Raw genomic sequence first — 15,449 nt, 5'->3', positions numbered from 1 at the left:
TGCACCTATTTTATTGCTAAAAACAACAATATTTTGTATATTTGGCACAATGCAATGTGTTTGCGTGGTTTATGGTTCAAAAAACACCTTATTTTCCATATACACTCTAAAAAAACAAACGTTGCTATATAGCACCAAAACAATTGCTTTGGATCGTAACGATAGAAGAACCATTTTAGTGCCATATAGCACCGGTGAAGAACCAGTGAAGCACCAGTGAAGCACCAGTGTAGAACCATATAGGGGCCATATAGCACCACATATGGTTCTACATAGCACTATATGGTTCTACACTGGTGCTTCACTGGTGCTTCACTGGTGCTTCACTGGTGCTTCACTGGTTCTTCACCGGTGCTATATGGCACTAAAAATGGTTCTTCTATCGTTACGATCCAAAGCAACTGTTTTGGTGCTATATAGCACCGTTTGTTTTTTAGAGTGTACCGTGCATTTTTGTAGCTCCAGATTTCACACTCTTCCTGAAACGCACTGATTTTGTAAACAATGTTATGTCGCTAATTGGCCAGCTGATCTGTACGTTGTGATTGGTCTGAATACCTCTGACGTCAGCCAGAAATGTGACGCTCCTTACCATGTTTGAAAGATACGCTCCCAATGCTGTGCTAATAGAAGATAACTATAAAAGTCAAAAGTCTGAAGTGGGATAATGTCGGTCTTGTCTACATCATCAATCCCAGGATGTAGACTGTTGCCTACAATCCATCCAAGAAAAGAGATTTATGCTGGACACGATAACTCTCGTCATCGTTTACTTTGAGGTTTTGTACATTTTGCATATCGTTAACATGTACTAATACACACTTACTCACCAAAGGAAATGTACAAACGTAAATCCATAGCTGCCCTTTAAAACCCCAAATGTAAATCACAAAACCAGTTTAGGAAATCCCCTGGATATATTTCACACTAAAATTGCAAAATAAAAGTCTTTTAGGACCATAAAATTGGGGACATATCATGAAAATCAGACTTTTTCCATGTTTAAGTGCTATAATTGGGTCCCCAGTGATTCTATCAACCTAGAAAATGTGTAAAAGATCAACCCAGTAATTTATTTTTTTGTAAACCATTCTCTGCAAGCATGTGAAAAAAATAGGTAATTGAAATTTGGCTCCCCTTGTGATGTCAGAAGGGGATAATACCGCCCCTTAATCTGCACTATTCAACCATGACACTGTCAATTAGTGCAGAGATCAGCTCATTTGCATTTTAAAGGACACACCCAAAACAGCACATTTTTGCTCACACCTACAAAGTGGCAATTTTACCATACTATAATAAATTATCTATATGGTATTTTGAGCTAGAACTTCTGGGACACCAAAGATTCATTTGACATCTTGAAAAAGTATTGGGAAATGTCCCCTTTAAGTTTTTAGCTGTGACATTACATTAAGAAAATAATGTCACAATACAAAAATTGTGATATACAAGATGGTTCATTTTATTCATACCACATTTGATTTTGAGATATAAATATGACCAGGATATTTCTCCAACAAGCTTTTGAAATTCACTTTGTGTTATTTTAGGAGGTTTGCTACTGCCACTAATAACCTGACACTTGCAGCAAATGCAATTTGCACTTCAAGTGCTCAATCTCATCTCTCTTTAGTTGAGTTGGCTGTGTCCCTGTAAGGACCATTGAAATTGATTTGGAATGTGAACTGAATCAATTCGCTGTATGAACTGGATTGAAGAAAATCCTTTCAATCATTCAAACCATCAGCTTGTAAATCGCATAGGACTGTACTGAGAGGTGTAATTTCATAAAGAGCTTCTCACCCAAATCTGGTGAATCATGAGTCTGTGGGGAAAATTGACATTTTCCATCTCTGGATCGGTTGCAGGTGGACCGTACGGAAGTGATTCGCAGCAGCATCGTTCCGGTTTTCTCCAAAGTCTTCACTGTGGATTACTACTTCGAGGAAGTGCAGCGGCTCCGCTTTGAGCTGCATGACATCAGCAGCAACCACAATGGACTCAAAGACGCAGACTTCCTGGGTGCCATGGAGTGCACGCTCGGACAGGTGATTGCACGGAAAAGTGCAGAGTGCACACTTAACGGAAGATGAAAGCGTACATGTGGAATGAGAGCGTGAGAGGGTGGAGAAGGTTTGTGGGTATTCAGACGGCTACCAAAGTGCTCAAAAGAGCAGGAGGGTGCCATGTGGGTAAAAGCACGGAAAACTCTTTTCATCTAGCCTGTAATAAAACACGACTACGAGACAAGACTAAAGGAAAATTATCAAACTTGAGAGTTAGTGTGCATGAGTTTCGCTGCACCTTATGTTCTCCTTTTTCCTTCACAGATTGTATCGCAGAGAAAACTCTCTAAAGCTTTACTGAAGCAAGGAAACACAGCTGGAAAATCATCTATTACAGTAAGAACACACATCGCACTTTCCAATAAAAATTTACTCTTTTCCACATAACGTGAGCGATGAACTCTTTTCAGGTCACAGCAGAAGAGTTGTCCGGGAATGATGACTACGTGGAGTTAGCGTTCAGCGCCAGGAAACTGGATGACAAGGTCTGACATCTCAGTAATTGCTCAGCAGGCACCTTTCAACATTATTGTTTGGGGAAAACATCTGATAACACTAGGAACACACAAACAAACTTATCTCTCATAACTTGTTTTTCGACAGCTGTTGAACATGATCTTCGGTCCATTGCTTTTTTATGATTTTGGCTTCTCCTGAATCTATAAGCTATTATAACAAAAATCTAAATGCACCAGATGGATCATGTACTGCTTTAGATGCAGCAAAATACTGCATGCTTATCTTTTAATGAACAATGAGTCCCGATACAAAGACGACTGCTTAAATAACAAATATTAAATTGATGGTTTAGTAGAAGTCCTGGAAATGGGAGGAAGTCAGGACATATTCCATATGCAGATGTGCCTGTATCTGATAAGAGAGCGCACATTAATGTATATATTGTTTATTGTTTGTGTCCGATGTTTAGGACTTTTTTAGCAAGTCTGATCCATTTCTGGAAATCTTCAGAGTAAATGATGATGGGACAGCATCACTGGTGCACAGAACAGAGGTGAGTTACCTACACGTGTTACTGCATGAATCCATATACATTTAACATAATGGACCTGCATTAACTCATCCTAATATTTTTCTGTTGAACAGACCATAATGAACAATCTCAGTCCTGTCTGGAAATCATTCAAAGTTTCTTTAAACACACTCTGCAGTGGAGACCATGAGCGAGAGCTAAGGGTACGAAAGATTTTTCCCTTTGCATGTTCAGCTTTTCATGCTATGTGCGGGATCTTGGATTATTAATTTTTTTGTAAATCCTGTTTCACTCGAAAACTACGTTCCAGACGTTTTAACACCAATTTGTGTGTATATGTGTTTTTGTATCCCAGTGGGGACTTTAACCTGAATGCACAACTCATGGGGACCCAAATTGAGGTCCCCACAGGTAAACAAGCTTATTAAACGTACAGAATTGTTTTTTTTAATGCATAAAGTTTTGTTTGGTTTAAGGGTATCGTTAGAGGATAGATTACAGTTATAAAAACCATTACTTTTATGGAAAGTCCCCACTGTGATAAAAAACAGACCATTTTTATATGTGTGTGTGTGTGTGTGTGTGTGTTTGGGTGTGTGTTGCAGCCCATTGTTTTGTGATACTTACATATAACAGTATGCTACAGTATTTAAATGCTAAAGTAAATGGCATTGCATAATTACCTAATAATTTAATAAATCAATAATCTAAGCATTGGCTTACTGATATGAAGATTAGCCATGCTTTTGAGATGTTTATGAGACAGTTGATCATACAGTATGATTGAAAGGCACTACTGTGGCAATATCCAAACACTTCATACAAGTCTTTAATGTCAGAATGGCATTTTTACTCTTTTTTCTGGTCCCAGCATGACCATTTGGTTACATCAGATGAGAATCAGCTTGGCAGATTTATTTAATGCTAGTCGTTTTCATTCTGCCTCACCATTGTAGCTGGCATCTCTCATAGTGAGCTAATTACTGAGTGTGTAAATGGAGCCTGGCTGTTCAGAGGGACCTGACAGTTTGCTGAGAGGACCAGACATGGTGGAACCGAGGCCAGAAATTGATGTTATTGGCTTTTAGTCCATACTGGCCCACATATTCTGGTTCTGAACAGCCGAGAGTCACAGATGGTACCTCATATCTCTTAGTTTAAAAAATGTTAATGTTAAAATAAGAAACCTTAGGAAGAGCAGGGAACTCTTTTAGCTATCATACAAGTGGATCCAGAAAGAGAGAATAGACTAAAATATCTTTGTTGATATTTGAAGGTGTCTGTTGGAGTCTGAATAACTAGCAGTTGAATTCACTGATGTATTGTGACGTAAATTCTCTTTTTCTCAACTTCTTGGGTGTTAATTAAAGATGTTGACATGAAATACTTTTGGGAAGACGTGACCTGCATATAAAATTACTGCATATAAAAATAAAGGTGCTGTAAAGGGTTATTTTCAGAGATGCCATTGAAGAATCACTATTGGTGAACCACCACCTGCTGTTTGTGCACATTTATAACTCTCATCTTCTGTTTGACATAATTTTACATACCGTTTGAAGACTTGTTTACCTTTTATCCTCGCTGTAGCGGGAACAGAAAGGTTTTATCAATGTTAAAGGTTCTTTTGGAACTATACAGCCAAAAATGATTCTTCTATGGTATTGGCATCAAAAGGCTTTATTTTTAAGGGTATAGATCAGTGCCGGTCGGCGACTTTTCTTCCGAGGGGAGGGATTTAAAATATATGTTCGGAGTATGACACGTGTGGCTCGTCATGTCAAAATATGTGTTCGGTGTGTCATGTGAACCTATGTGCATCATGTCAAGAAACTTGTCGAAAGGGTTTATGATAAAAGAGACGCTCACGTTCACATAATACTCGCAAGACACTCACTTAAAGAAAAAACACCACCGTTTTTCAATATTTTACTATGTTCTTACCTTAACTTAGGCATATTAATACATATTTTTTTTCAATGCATTTCATCTTTGTACAGTGCGTCGTGAATGTGTTAGAATTTAGCCTAGCCCCATTCATTCCATAGGATCCAAACAGGGATGAAATTTAGAAGCCACCAAACACTTCCATGTTTTCCCTATTTAAAGACTTGATGAGTAGTTACACGGGTAAGTATGGGGGGACAAAATAAAATAAAGCGATTTAATTGGATGAAAAATGAGAACTATATTGCATGGCAGAAGAGCACTTAGTTTGCACCACTTGACCTCTGGTGCAGGGCAGCAGACACGTATTTTGACATTACGCGTGATGCACATATGTTAACATGATGCGCCGAACTCATATTTTGACATGACGAGAAAATAATTTTCAAATAATTCAATGTACCGGAGTCAATTATTCTGCTTATACTATGGTTACCACAGACTCTGGTATTTTAAGACATTTGATGAGTCAGGTGTGCATTTATCAAAAAATATTGCATACTCATTTCTCAACCAATCAGAATAAAGCATTCAACAGCACCGTGGTATAACAAAGAATAACAACTGGGAGGTTTTGTTCCTGATTCATAAGCCTGCAGTTATAGCCAACTTTCAAATCAAATCTATTAATATTTCAGGAATTTTTAAGGATGTTTATGTGCGTTTAGTCCATTGAAAGCGCAGTTTATGTGTACGTTAGCTTATTTACTCTGTTCACAAAACTCTCACGATTGCAGGACTCTTTCTCTTTTTGTCACCCTCACACAAACATATTTCAGCATTGCAGCAGGTAAGATACTCATTGGTATGCAATGCAGAAGTAGATTAAAGTGCTGTATTGTAATAATCTCATTCTTTCATTTACATTTAATAGCATTTAATCTGTATTGTACTATACTGAGAACCCATTCAATTCTGCACAAAGCTATTTCAAAGTAAAGCTATTTTAATTTTGACATTCTCTTGCATTGTATGCATTCGAGAAAGTAAAATATAGCAAGCGTAAAAGAAACAACGAAAAAGCAAAATTAGGAGGTAATATCTTAAAGTATTTAGTTTAATGAGCTGAGTTCTTTCATCAGCACCACGTTGGCATTTTATCTTTGCTGCACTCAGCTTTTACTTGAAAATAACCTCCATTTACCGCAAATTAACTAAATCTATAGTGCTTGGGAAGATGCCATATTAAATTAAGCTTGTGGCAGTTATGTTAAGTGACTGAATCTGCAAGGAAATTTTTTATTGTTAATTGCTCCATACTTGTGTAGCATATATCTGTGACATTTTGTTGAGCACTCAAGGGCATTTATTGTCAGACAGATGGGAAAAAGTTATTTTGGGTGTTGTGTCCCTGAATAAACATGAACTGTGTTGTTTAATATTCATGATTTTGTTACTCAGCAGAGGGGACAGCAACATCTCTGCAATGAAACACATAGTGAATTCAGATTTATAGGCTTTTCGAGTCAGAACGACTACAGTTGAATCAGTGAGATATATCAATATATACAAATTGATGTATAGGTATTGATATATCAATACATCAATACAGATACATAGAATCTGACTGAGACATGCAAAATTCAAAATCTGAAAATCTTTATTTTCAGACTTAGAATGCTCTCTCATTTAGATAAAAGTGTCTGCTACATGAATAAAAATGGAAATAAGGATGTTGAGAGTAAAACGTTTAAGAGGTTTATGATGTAAAGTCAAGAAGAAATATTTTTTTCTTAATAAAGTTTCTGCACTGTTACATCATTTATTAAAATTTGCAACATTAACCAACTTCCATGCATTAAAGGACAAATTAAAGGCATGCAAGATGCTGTTTTAATCATTCTTAAATCATGCTGTAATAACGCATCAGCTCTTAAACAATCTCCATGTCAATTCCAGTCTGAATACATTGTTTTTAAAGCTAAATTCTGAAGTGCACTTTTTTAACAATTCATTCATACTATTATGCTGATAATTTAGCTGAACTTATTAGTTATTACTATATGAATGATCATAATATTAATATTTGAACCCTAAACTCTGATGCTTGTACAATCCAATTTTAAAATTATGCTATAAAGTTCGCTTAGAAGAACAGAATAAAGTAACACACAGTTTATTTGTTATTTTCATGCATTGAAAGTTTAATTTATTAATCATTCATTCTGCATAGTGTAATGTTTGTATGTTTTCTATGCAGATAGAGTTTAACAACTCAAATATATGTTTGCAATGCAGAGCATCTGGGAATGTTTCCAAACTGTGCAAAGAGAAGGTGTGCGTTTGAGATGAGTTATTGCTGGTTCCTCTGAAAAGTCAACCACAGCATCTCTGTATTAATAATTAAATTTGTCTTCAAATTTTGATTACCACCCGCTTATGTGTCACATCAATGATTCATTAACAACAATGCTACAGTGTACAGCCTTCCTGCACCCAACAAACACACTCACACACACACTCACAAACACACACACACCAGTGTACAGATGTGAGCATTAAATCTTTAAACTAACACAATATGGCAAAGTAATACGTTTTATAATAACAACCTGTGGCATTGTATGATATTTAGCTCACAACTAATAAAGATTTTTAAGATTTAGTCTGTCAAGTTTACAAATCTTATATATAACATTTTTCAAAAGTAGAATATGACAAGTTGATTTTGGTTGCGCTGGTGTTGTTTATAACCTTAGCATTTGGTGTTTGGACACTGTTTACTTGATTTACGTTTTCAACCCTCAATGCAGTTTGTTATTTCTGATGTGATGCCATGTTGTGTTTGAATGCGCATGAGTTTAAATATATTACCACTGACATTTTCATAATTGCCTGACATTTTCATTTTTCTGCCTGTTGTAGTGTACGGTATGGGACTGGGATTCTAATGGCAAACACGACTTCATAGGGGAATTTCAAACCACCTTCAAAGACATGAAGTCAGCAATGGATGGGAAGCTGGTAATGTAGAGTTGTGCACACACATCTACAAACACACTGTGCTTCTAAATATTTGATTCTTGCCTCACAGCAATCCAAAATACTTTGGTCAAAGTAAAAAAAATCAATTTTTCTTTTTTTTTACTTTGCTCTTTGCCTATTCAAATGACATGTCTTGTGTTTTACATACATTTACAATGAATACACCTGTGTAAGGTTACATTGCATTAACAATACATTATAATGCACTAGTTGAGGGAGATCCATAAACATATAAGTGAAATATAAGTAAATCTAAATTAGCGAGCAATGGCAAAAATATTAGAACATTTGCAATGCTATGAATACACTGAGTTGAGGAAAAGCATGCATACTTCAAAAAATGAAAAATGGTCCAATAAGACATGTATGCATTGAGGATTTGTGGAAATTTACAAACAGTGACCATTCAGTTTGATGGATTTTCAAATATATTACAGATATCACTCTTTATATTTCGACTTTTGACTAGGTTTGTCATTCAATGCTGCATATGAAGACTCTAGATCTGTTGTCAGTACGGACACACCATGACCTGCAGAAGTGAAAAGAAACTGACAAAATAGAAGAGAGAGAGAGAGAGAGAGAGAGAGAGAGAGAGAGAGAGAGAGAGAGAGAGAAAGAGAGAGAGAAGAAAGTAGTGTGCTGCTCTGTCAAGTAGATGACTACCATGTCATGTTTTGACAGATTTGAGTACTGTAGTGCAAAAATGAACGATTGGGTCACATGCACAGTTGTTACACACAGACCGGTGCTGTATTCTCGGCCACTGAATAAGTAAACACAGATGTAGGTTTGAGGAATTTACAGTTTATGTGTGAAAGGCAAATAGATCATAAACCTGTGACCAGCTAAATATGAAGAGTTTCGTTGCAAAACGAGATAACTCTGTTTTTTTTTCAGAGATCTCGTTTTTGGTTGTGCATTCCAATTAATATCAATTCAACTGCAGTTGGTTTGTTTTGATTTAAACCTTCATAACTTAAAAATACAGATAAGTAGCACCATAAAAAAATAATAACATGATAACATAATAATAAACATGTTTTGACAAAAATGTTAAAAACAGAGTTATGTCGTTTTGCAACGAAACTCTTCATATTACTTTATCGTAACCATCTTGTTTTCCCTGGAATAAATTAATCATGGTTAACTTGAAAAGCCATTTCTACAACAACATCAGTAATAAAAACACAATGAGACCCCAAGGGAGACAAAACATACGCTGATGGTGGTGCCACTGATGGACAGTGTGTGCATCCTTCAAAGCATTTATTGCTTCAAACACTATTTTATAAATTATATTTTAGCATTTTTATTTTGTATGATCAATTATTTTCAGTCATTGCCACCTTTCATCACATATACATTTGCATTATACTGTACATTTGGAAGACACTTTTATTCTTTATCTTAAAGGAATAGTGCATTTTCTTAAAAGAAAAATCCAGATAATTTACTCACCACCATGTCATCCAAAATGTTGATGTCTTTCTTTGTTCAGTCGAGAAGAAATTATGTTTTTTGAGGAAAACATTGCAGGATTTTTCTCATTTTAATAGACTTTAATAGAGCCCAACAATTAACACTTAACTCAACACAGTTTATAGTTTCAAAGGACTATAAACGATCCCAAATGAGGCATAAGGGTCTTTTCTAGCGAAAAATAACAAATATACACTTTTAAACCACAATTTCTCGTCTAGATCCGGTCCAGCGCGACCTAGCGTAAATGCGTAGTGACGTAGGGAGGTCACGTGTTACATATATAAAACGCACATTTGCGGACCATTGTAAACAATAAACTGACACAAAGACTTTGGTTCATTCCACATACAACAACGTAGGAACGGTCCTCTTCCAACACACTTGTAAACACTGGGGCGGAGTTTCGCGTTCGTCCTCTGTGACCTCTTGACGTCATGACGTATTGCGTGAGGTCACGCTGACGCTTTCACGACCGGATCTAGACGAGAAATTGTGGTTTAAAAGTTTATATTTGTTATTTTTCTTGTCAAAAATGAGAATCGTTTCGCTAGATAAGACCCTTATGCCTCGTTTGGGATCGTTTATAGTCCTTTGAAACTCCGTAAAAAAAAACTGTTACGTGTTGAGTTAACTGTTAAGTGTTGTTGTCCATTAAAGTCCATTAAAATGAGAAAAATCCTGCAATGTTTTCCTCAAAAAACATAATTTCTTCTCGACTGAACAAAGAAAGACATCAACATTTTGGATGACATGGTGGTGAGTAAATTATATGGATTTTTCTTTTAAGAAAATGGACTATTCCTTTAATGCATTCGACCCATACTTATAAAAAATTGATCAAAGAATGGTACCTATAAATGGTACATATTATTACCTTACTAGGTACTGCTTGACAGCTTGGGACCACATTTGACAATAATTTCTGACAATGTATACATTTTTGATCTGCATGTGTGTTCCCTTTATCTGTACCTTACACAATGCTACCAATTGAGCTAAACATGTACAGACACCTTAACTATTCAAAATGCACAATATGCATCATTGTATTCTGTTGCTCCTCTATTGAAGTTCTGATTAGTAATCATTGAGTGACTTTAAATTCCATTAACTTTACATGCACCACCAGTCTCTTGAGACCAGAGAGGAGCAAAGCAGAGAGGCTTCAACAGACGCTTCTCAGTGCATTTATAAAAGACATCGACCGTTACAGCACGTTATTTTGTATCAAGTTAAATGTGCCGCATGGTTTTAATATTAACGTAGCCTGCTATGTATTCACAATGTTTTAATTCTTGACAGCTTGTGAATGGATTGGTAGTATATATTATTTTGCAATATCAGCATAATATATTTTCTGTGAATGTCTATATGTGTGAACCCAGAGAGAGAGAAACATCATTGTTAATATGCACTGTCTTGCATCAATCTTTCTTAAATCCCCATTCCAATTAAACCCATCTAAAAAAAAATGCTTACTGATACCGTATTAAAGCCAGGAGGTGACATATCAACACTGACATGTCGTGCCTGCACCTTCAATCACTCTCAAATCACTCTGAAAAGCCCAACTACAGGCACTGTGTTACTGAGTCATTTAGACATTCATCTGTCAGCGTGCTTCTGAGGCTGTGGGCATCTTCGTCTTATGCTAATCTATCTCAAGATCCTCAGATCTTTGATAAAAGACCTGCAAGCCCACGCAATCCATCATGCTGTTAAATGGAGTTCGGGACAGAGATAAAGTGTTGCTGCTGTCTCTGTTTCTGACAGATACAATGGGAATGCATCAATCCTAAGTACCAGTTGAAGAAGAAAAACTACAGAAATTCTGGGATGGTGATTCTAACCTTGTGCAAGGTAAGGAAGTGCACATGTTTTAGGGGTCGTTTTATGATTGTGGTTCAGAAGGCGATGTCTTTGGTGTGCTGTATCATGAATATAGCATGACTACTGACCAATCAGCATCCAGCACGGGTACTGTCTGTTTTCATAATATTTTTCTGTCTCCGTTTCAGGTCATAAAGATGCACTCTTTTCTGGATTACATCATGGGAGGCTGCCAAATTCAGTTTACAGTAAGTGGTTTTGGAAAGCATATTATAATATACTACTACTAATAACAGATATCGTAAATGCCAATAAAGGATCTTAGGATCTAAATTTCAATGTGTGTATTATAGTTATGTAGTAATCGAGTCCGGTCTCGTAGACCGATTTCTGCTTTCTCGTCTCGGACTTGTACTTTCAAAGACTCGGTCTTGACTCTATCTCGGACCACCGTGGGAGGAGAAGGACTCGTAATTTCAGACCGAGTCCTCGAGACCAACTCATTTTTTTAATGTTCATCTAAAAAAAACACACAACACATAACAATAATAATAAGATGCAATGTTGACAAGCATTATTTGAAAATGACATCCCATGATGCAATGCAAAGATACTGCCATCAGAGCCGTTTATTTATCTCTAAAAAAATAGGCAGAAGATGATGCATGTGGTACAGATTTTTTTAATGATAGTAAAAGCATAGTCCATATTAAGACTGCTACTCTAAACAATTCCCAATCTAGTTTAGTCCGAGGCCTAACTGTTGAATATTAACTGGGATGATATTAAATCATGAATATGAAAACTGACATGTTTTTATGGACTTGGTCTCGACTCTGTCTCGACTCCTAGAGGACTCTGTCTCGACTCAGACTTGCTTCCTCAAAGACTTGGTCTTGACTTTGGACTCGACTTTTGAAAACAAACGGACTTGGTCTTGACTCGGTCTTGGCATAGGGTGTCTCGTCCCCAACACTAGTGTATTATCTGAGATTCTGACTTAAAGGAATAGTCTACTAATTTTCAATATTAAAATATGTTATTACCATAACTAAGAATAGTTGAAACATCCCTCTATCATCTTAGTGCGTGCACGTAAGCGCTGGGGCACACTGCGACACTTCGATAGCATTTAGCTTAGCCCCATTCATTCAATGGTACCAAACAAAGTTAGAAGTGACCAAACACATCAACGTTTTTCCTATTTAAGAAGAGTAGTTATACGAGCAAGTTTGGTGGTACAAAATAAAACATAGCGCTTTTCTAAGCGGATTTAAAAAAGGAACTATATTGTATGGCGGAATAGCACTTTTGGGAGTACTTCAACTCGGCGCAGTAACACCCTCCCTCTCCCATTATGAGAGGGAGAAGGGGAGCGGATTTTTCAGGCGAGTTAAAGTACACCCAAAAGTGCTATTCCGCCATACAATATAGTTCCTCTTTTTAAATCCGCTTAGAAAAGCGCTATGTTTTATTTTGTACCACCAAACTTGCTCGTATAACTACTCGTCTTAGAGGGATGTATCAACTCTTCTTAGTTAAGGTAATAACATAGTTTAATATTGAAAATGAGTAGACTAATCCTTTAAGAGTACAGACATACACTTCTTATTCTCTTAGGGGGGGTGCACACCAACGCGTTTACGCTCGCAGCTGGCGCATGTTTTCAATTGTTTCCAATGGAAGCTCGGCGTTTTTCAAATAAGCCAGCAGCTAGCGCTTTTCTTCCGTGCTGAAAACCGGGGCCCGGTTGAAAAATATTCAACTTTGGGTAAAAAGCTCCGCTCGTCAATGTCAGTTCTCACGCAGCCGTCCTATCACAGTGGAGGAGGGGCGGGACAAGTATCACAGCAACCAACCGTCTCACAGATGACGTATCGGAGCTACCAAAGCGCTTAGCTGAAGAAAGCTGGCACTCAGCTGAAAAACAGCTGGCATTCGGCATCCTCAAGGCATTTTCAGCCGCGTTTAAAAGTTTTGGTGTGTCCAGCCCCTTATCCTTCATTTACTATTATTTACTAACTTTTTAGGTTAATCATAAAAAACATTAATATATAGTTTTTTTATAACATTCAGCCCTAGTAGATCATGTCATCATGTCTATTCTAGATCGCAAATTTAAATGCTAATCTGTTATTTTTTGTTAACAGTAGTGTTGTTTTACTGCAGGTAGCGATTGATTTCACCGCCTCAAACGGTGACCCTCGAAACAGCTGCTCCCTCCACTACATCCACCCTTACCAGCCAAATGAGTATCTGAAAGCTCTTATTGCGGTTGGAGAGATCTGCCAAGACTACGACAGGTGAGCCACCGATCAGTCACTCCATCAGGCTATCAGTCAGCCAGCGAATCAGTGAATAAATCACACAGCCAGTCAAGCAAACTGTCACGCCATGAATTTTGCCAAATGTAATTTAGTGAACCGATTAATAAATCAACTCCATTCCCAGATCAACCAATCATCTGTTTACAACAGTGTTTTTTATCGAAGTGCAGGTCATTAAATCAACTTTCAGACCAATGAATCAACCAGTTACTGTATGAGTTACGTTAATCAATCACATATTTGGCCTTATGACTGCCAGTGTCTATAGGGTGCAGTGATTGTATTTGTATACTTCAGTCACTCTCATGCTAGACATCACTGAGTCAATTATATTTGAGCCTTTACAATGTAAAATCCCTTCGCATCTCTGTAGCTCTGCACACATATTTTAATCCTTTCTGCTTTTCTTTCGTTTCCAGTGACAAAATGTTTCCTGCGTTTGGCTTCGGAGCACAAATCCCTCCAGACTTCAAAGTAAGTTCATTGTTTTATGTTTAAAAAAAGAGCTTTGTTTTAATTTTTTTCCAATGATTTCTAGATAAAATTATGTGCAATTAAACAACATGTTTCCTACAAACATTTAAACCTAAACAATTAAAAACTCAAACATAACTTAACCCTAAAGGGACGCTCCACTTTTTTAAAAATATGCTTATTTTCAAGCTGCCATAGAGTTAAACATTTGATTTTTATCTCCAGGTCTGGCGATACCACTTTTAGCATAGCTTAGCATAATCCATTGAATCTGATTAGACCATTAGCATCGGGCTAAAAATTATTTATAGTGATATTACGCACTGCCCCAAATTAGTCCCCTTGGTTACTTTCAATAGCAGGGGACTATTTTCAGGCGTTGCATAATATCTTTCCACCTGCTGCAGCCATGTTACGGCAGCAAAGTCCTTGATTATTACGCCAGAATGAGAGTATAGTTCCTAGCCATATCGGCCTAGAAAATTGCAACTTTAATTTTTCCGTTGGTCTTAGTACACGATATAACTACAGAAAAGTCAAGTTTTAAATAGGAAAAATATGGAACCTCTTTGGTTATTCTTTAGCGCGATGCTAAAAATGGTACCGCCAGACCCGGAGATCAGCTGAGTGGTTTCCAAAACTGTAAAAATCAAATGTTTAACTCTAGGGGAGCTGGAAAATGAGCATATTTTCAAAAAAACTGGAGTGGCTCTTTAAGCTCAAATCGTGCTAAAAATACATTTTTGAGGTCTTTTAAGCTACTGCGTACAGGTTGGCAAGCGTCTCATACAATGCCTTACAGAGCCCCTTTCCCATAGAGTAATAAGTCTTTATTGATTGAGGATCGGTTTCTTTAACTGGAAGGCGGGATTTCCGTCGCCATAGTGGCCATATGGAGCCCTGCATTGTCCCCTATAGCAGTGCTCAATCTTGTTATTTTTTAATAATTATAGAATTAGATTTGGTCTGATGATTTAAATATATTAAAGATAAATTCGTCAAAATTTATTTCACATTTAAGAACATTTACCCTGATTCTAGCATTTAAGTGTTAGATTTACCACTAAGGTGATTAAAGATGCATTGTGTAACTTTTAGAAGGATCTCTTGACAGAAATGCAATATAATATACATACCTATATTATCAGTGGTGTATAAAGACCTTACAATAGGAACTGTATTGGTCTTAACAGGCGTGTCCGAATCCACTTTTGCTAATTTAAGGACGGGAAAAATGGTATGTGCGCCAAGCGCACGGTCGAAAAGGGTTGTTCCTATTCTTTTAATGAGTAAAAGGAGTGTTTTTGGGTGTAACGTGCAAAAAAAACTAAGCAGAGGAAG

The 15,449-nt window shown here is 36.9% G+C and overlaps 1 protein-coding gene across 1 annotated transcript in view; it reads left to right on the top strand.

Moving 5' to 3' along the window:
* The window catches only part of cpne4b (copine IVb), a 44,232-nt gene that overhangs the window by 4,232 nt on the left and 24,551 nt on the right, over nt 1-15,449 (top strand). The window contains exons 3-12 of the mRNA XM_065289689.1: nt 1,872-2,051; nt 2,334-2,405; nt 2,480-2,554; nt 2,998-3,081; nt 3,174-3,263; nt 7,873-7,971; nt 11,251-11,337; nt 11,496-11,555; nt 13,477-13,610; nt 14,054-14,108. Coding sequence (XP_065145761.1) covers nt 1,872-2,051; nt 2,334-2,405; nt 2,480-2,554; nt 2,998-3,081; nt 3,174-3,263; nt 7,873-7,971; nt 11,251-11,337; nt 11,496-11,555; nt 13,477-13,610; nt 14,054-14,108 — 936 coding nt within the window. The remainder of the gene's footprint in view (nt 1-1,871; nt 2,052-2,333; nt 2,406-2,479; nt 2,555-2,997; nt 3,082-3,173; nt 3,264-7,872; nt 7,972-11,250; nt 11,338-11,495; nt 11,556-13,476; nt 13,611-14,053; nt 14,109-15,449) is intronic.

The sequence above is a fragment of the Paramisgurnus dabryanus genome, chromosome 19 (assembly GCF_030506205.2).
Source record: "Paramisgurnus dabryanus chromosome 19, PD_genome_1.1, whole genome shotgun sequence".
Classification (NCBI taxonomy): Eukaryota; Metazoa; Chordata; class Actinopteri; order Cypriniformes; family Cobitidae; genus Paramisgurnus; species Paramisgurnus dabryanus.
This window is presented reverse-complemented; position numbering and strand designations above follow the sequence as displayed.